General features: G+C 50.5%; 1 protein-coding gene across 1 annotated transcript in view; it reads right to left on the bottom strand.

The window, feature by feature from the left end:
* Positions 1-679: 679 nt before the first annotated feature.
* The window catches only part of Ca9 (carbonic anhydrase IX), a 6,487-nt gene continuing 2,400 nt past the window's right edge, over positions 680-4,766 (bottom strand). The window contains exons 3-9 of the mRNA XM_005401177.2: positions 4,537-4,758; positions 3,596-3,796; positions 1,944-2,101; positions 1,625-1,760; positions 1,459-1,485; positions 1,045-1,126; positions 680-907 (exon numbers count right to left, since the gene is read on the bottom strand). Coding sequence (XP_005401234.1) covers positions 841-907; positions 1,045-1,126; positions 1,459-1,485; positions 1,625-1,760; positions 1,944-2,101; positions 3,596-3,796; positions 4,537-4,758 — 893 coding nt within the window. The 3' untranslated portion in view covers positions 680-840. The remainder of the gene's footprint in view (positions 908-1,044; positions 1,127-1,458; positions 1,486-1,624; positions 1,761-1,943; positions 2,102-3,595; positions 3,797-4,536; positions 4,759-4,766) is intronic.

The raw sequence follows: 4,766 nt of genomic DNA on the forward strand, positions 1-4,766 counted from the left end.
GTAAGCAAGACTTCCCAGTGGTTAAAAGGGGCCGTGAGCAAGGAATGCAGGTAGCTTCTCACATCTGAAAAAGACGAAATACTCTGCCAGGAGACAGTCCAGACCTGCTCCAGGACACAGCTCTTCAGCACATGCACTCCATGTTAGTCAGCCCTGTGGGGACACTTGCACTGCCACTAAGCCATGACTTGTCACAGCTGTAACAGATTGCAGCAGCAACCACCCACATATCCAGTTACAGTGTAACCACCCTTCTGATTTGACAAACAGTGACATACATATTGTATTAGAAATTTTTATTTATTTGCCTTATCACTGAAGATTAAACCCAAGGCCTTTGCACTAAGCAATATCCCAGTCCTTTAAAAATACTTTTTAAAAAATTTTGTTGAGATAGGGTCTTAATAAATTGCCTGGACTAGGCTCAAACTTGCAATCCTCTGGCCTCGCTCAGCTGGGATTACAGGCATATGCCACCACACCTTGTTTAGAAGTGTTCATTTAAAAAAATCTTGGAGTTGAGTCCAGTCTTGCTCCCCCACTACAAAATCCTATTGCAGCCGGGTGTGGTGGTGCACACTGATAAGCCCAGCACTCAGGAGGCTGAGGCAGGAGGATCATTCTGAGTTCAAGACCAGCCTAGGCTACAAAGTGAGCTCAAGACCAGCCTGAACTGCATAGCAAGACCCTGTTTAAAAAAAAAAAAAATACTATTGGAGTGGTTTAAGAGAAAAACAAAAAAAAATATTTTGGAGGTTTCAGACAGGACAGAACAGGACAAAGTTTCTGAGTCCTTGAAGATTCCATTAGGTGGTTTCTTTGCACGTTTGAGTTCTGAGTCTAGGCTCCAGTCTCCACCATCTCTGCTGGGCTGTAGCTAACACCCTTTTTGGTCCCACTTCTGTGTCTATACAATAAGGAACTGGAATCAGAAAACTGGCCGAGGTGATCTTATTTGTATATAATTTGCACAAAGTCTGGAGTTCAGCCTTCACAGAAGGGGTGGGGCTGAGGCTCTGCAGAGGGAGACGGTCAGTACATTACCTGTGCTGCTTCCTCATCTGCACAAGGAAGGCAATGCTAGTGGCAGCAAAGAGAAGGCCAAAAATGAGGGCCAAGATGTCCCCTGGGGGGAAGGAGGAGGGGCTGCCTCAGGGGTGGCTCCGTGGACGCCCCTTCCCCGCCCTGCGTTCTCAGCAGCCCCCAGGGTTTCCGTCTCCGGAAGCGGGCAGCCAAGAGAGGAGGGTGGATACAGGAGGACAACCAGGCATCACTGCTCTTCCTAGCGGCTGGTTAAAGGGCAGTGTGGCGAGGGGGATGTTCGATTTCTAGAAGTTCATTCTGACTGTCATATTGGGGTGGGGGTCTGTTCTGTAGAGAAGTGGTCCTGACTAGTCCCCGGGGCTGAGTGACGCCAAGGGTGTCCACTCGCATCAGGAGCAAGAGGGACAAACTCACCAGTGGTGAAGCAGGAGCTCATGTGGACTGAAGATAAAAAGAAGACATTAGAGCCAAGGACTGGGACCACCAGTGACAGACTCTGGCAAAAAACGAACATGCAAGCGAGGAGGAGGGGCCTGTGTGGGGAGGGCACGTGGCGGTATGGGATACCAGGCACACGCACCTGGCGCAGGGCTGCTGTGCGCTTCAGCAGGGAAGGAGGCCTCGATCACTCTCCCATTCAGAGGCTGTGTGGCTCGGAAATTCAGCTGCAGCCGAGCATCGCGAGGTCCCCACAGGGAGCCCGTGAGGGCGTGGAGCTGGGGATAGCAACAGATGGTGCAGGAGGCGTGGCGTGGCGTAAAAGGAAACAAAAGGGCCACAGCCAGCACCTCAGGGCGCCACCCTCCACCCCCACACCTTCCACGCGCCCTGGCTGACCTCACCGCAGCCTAGGCCCTGACCCTGAGACCCATGGGCTTGCTGCCACACCCCAGCCCTACCTGTCTAGCGCTTAACTTCACTGTCTGGTTGAACACAGTCCAGATGACCCCCTGGGAACAGGGGGGTGTGGTCAGGGACCCCTCATATTGGAAGTAGCGGCTGAGGTCCGAGGGCAGCAGCGCAGATACATCCAATCCTGGGATCCAAATCTCTGAGCCTGTGGAAAGGACCTTGATTCCAGCAAGCCTGCTTCCCCTGGAAGCTCTAAGGTATAGAGATTTAGTTTTTACTTCCCAGAAGCTGACTTAACTGCCTGAGAGCACTCCTTCACATGTGGTCCCTTCCCTTAACTGCAGAAGACACAACTCAAAAGGAAGTGTTTTTAGACAATTGCAGGCCTCACAGAGTGAGGAAAGCACCCTTTAAATCCTTGGAGCTGGGGCTGGGGGTTTAGCTCAGTGGCACAGAGCCTGCTTGGCAAGCACAAGGTCGGGAGTTCGATTCCCGGTACCGGGGAAAAAAAAAAAACCCAAAAAAATAAATAAAATAAAAATAAATCCTCAGAGCCTTCACTCTTATTTTACACACTATCATAACATGCTGGACCACTGATTTAAGTCCAGAATTAGTTAAAAAAGAAAAATAGGGTTAGAGGTGTACAGTTCAGTGGTAAGGTACTTCCCTAGAAAGCTTCAGGTCCCAGGTTTGATCTCAACATGTGTGGGGTGGGGGAGAAAAATGGGTTGAAGGCTGAGGCAGGAGAAGCGCTGTGAGTTTGAGGCCAGCCTGGGGTACAAAGTGAGTTCAAGGCCAGCCTGGACTGCGTAGCAAAAGCCGTCTCAAAAAACCAAAACAAAATCAAAAAAAAAATTGCAAATAAATTCAATATTTGTAACCCTAAAAAAAAAAAAACAAAAAAAACAAAAAAACAGATAACTCTAAAGGCAAGAGTTCTCTTTGATTTAGGAAAAAACGTAAAGGACCAGTAAAGTAAGGTTTAAGATGACCAAGAATGCTGGGCGTGGTGATACACACCTGTAATATTAGCACTCAGGAGGCTGAGCCAGGAAGATTGAAGAGAATCTGAGGCCAGCCTGAGCTACATAGTAAGTTCAAGGCCAACACGGTCACAAAAAAAGAAAGGATCGAGAATAACTGAGAATGGAAAGCTTTCTAGCAAAAAGTATTTATCAACTTAAAATACTGATGCTTATGAATAAGAACTCAGAAAACACTAAGCTCAACACCCTCAATGCCAGAAGTTCCAAGCTCTATTTCTGGTCCTCTGCGTGTGGGGGTGTATGTGTGAGTTTGTATGAAGTGGTCTAATTTTGTTTTCTGTTTAATTTTTAACCTTCATGTCTGTAGGCAGTGGTGAGCTGTGCCTTGTTGTCCTGTAGTGTACCTCACAGTTAGCAAAATCAGAGCCGTTGACACCTCCGCCCCCTTCCACCTCCATGCTGAGATCTGAGGTTCTCAAGGGCACGTCATGAGGCACTGCAGCCCAGAACAGTGATGGTGAACCTGGTAGACACGAGTGCCAAACTGCAACCCAAAACCCACTTATTAATTGCACAGTGCCAACACTGCAATTAAAACTCAATATTGGTTTTAGTTCAGAAAAAACTCTACATTAACATCTTTGTCTTACAATAACACATGTGCCATAGGTTCACCACCACTGGGGCAGTGGCCAGACCAACAAACTGACCTTCCTCCGTGATCTCGTCCAACCGCGACAGCAGCTGTTCATAGGCACCGTTTTCTTCTGGGCCCTCCTGGGAACGGGGAAGCGGGTGACAATGAAAGACAGACGCCTGTGTCTGGGCCATGACCAGAGGCCTGAATTCGGGGTGGAGGTCGCACAGCCCTCCTCCATTCCACACCTCTGGAAATGCTGGCGGAACATAAACTCTTTATTACTCAAGTCTTACTCTTGTTACTCTTCCTTTGTAAACTAACAGGCTCGGTGGACTGGTTTTTGATGGCAAACCGGAGGTGGGAGAAGGGGAGGAGGCAGAGGGCCTCAAGATCTGTCCTTTTAGCTTTTAGTCTCAATCATCGATACCATGGTGCCCCCACAGAAAACCGTAGTCTACCGCGTGTATTTGTGTTGCTTCTGCATAACTCATGGGTTTGACTTTGTTTTGTTTTTGTTTTTGTTTGGGACAGGATTTCAATATGCAGTTCTGGCTGGCTCTGAACTTACTTTGTAGCCCTGGCTAGCCTCACACTCACAGGGATCCTTCTGCCTCGGACCGTCCCAGTGCTGGGATCACAGGCGGGCACCACCGCGCCCAGCATGGGTTTGACTTTGGCGCTTGGTCCTGACATGTTGCTTATGAGGCACTTCTCTCAACTTCTTGCTCTGAGCTTGGTACTAGTGAGTGAGCCTAGCACGTGTCTAATCCATTCAGTCTACTGGCAGTGAGTGGATACACATCCATTCAATTAGTTATGGCATATATATCATATAATTATGGTATATATATATCCTCGATTGGTTCAGGTCCGAGCAACGACGGGTCGCAGGGGTGACGGAGACGGCTCTCCTCCTGACGAGCAGTTTCCGGCGCCTGCTGCCCTCCGGCTGAGCGCTCTCTGAGTTCCTGTGCGCGAGCTTCTCTCTGGGTGGAATATTTTCTCTCCCACCGGCGAAGACCGCAGGCCTCCCCGCCCCTGCGACCACGATCCCCGCGCCCTCCTGTCTACCGTGCCCGCCTCTACCCCGCCGCGGGCTCCGGGGAGGCGAGGGCGCTCGGCCTCGGCATCCTTCGCGGCCCCACGCCTGTTCGCCGCGGGCGGCAGCGGAGCTGCGCGGGGAGGAGGCGGGCTGGCGGAGCCCTGGGGAAGCGGGGAGGGGCGCGCGGGTACCTGCAGCA

Source organism: Chinchilla lanigera, unplaced genomic scaffold (assembly GCF_000276665.1).
Source record: "Chinchilla lanigera isolate Chin_1 unplaced genomic scaffold, ChiLan1.0 scaffold00071, whole genome shotgun sequence".
In the NCBI taxonomy this organism is placed as follows: Eukaryota; Metazoa; Chordata; class Mammalia; order Rodentia; family Chinchillidae; genus Chinchilla; species Chinchilla lanigera.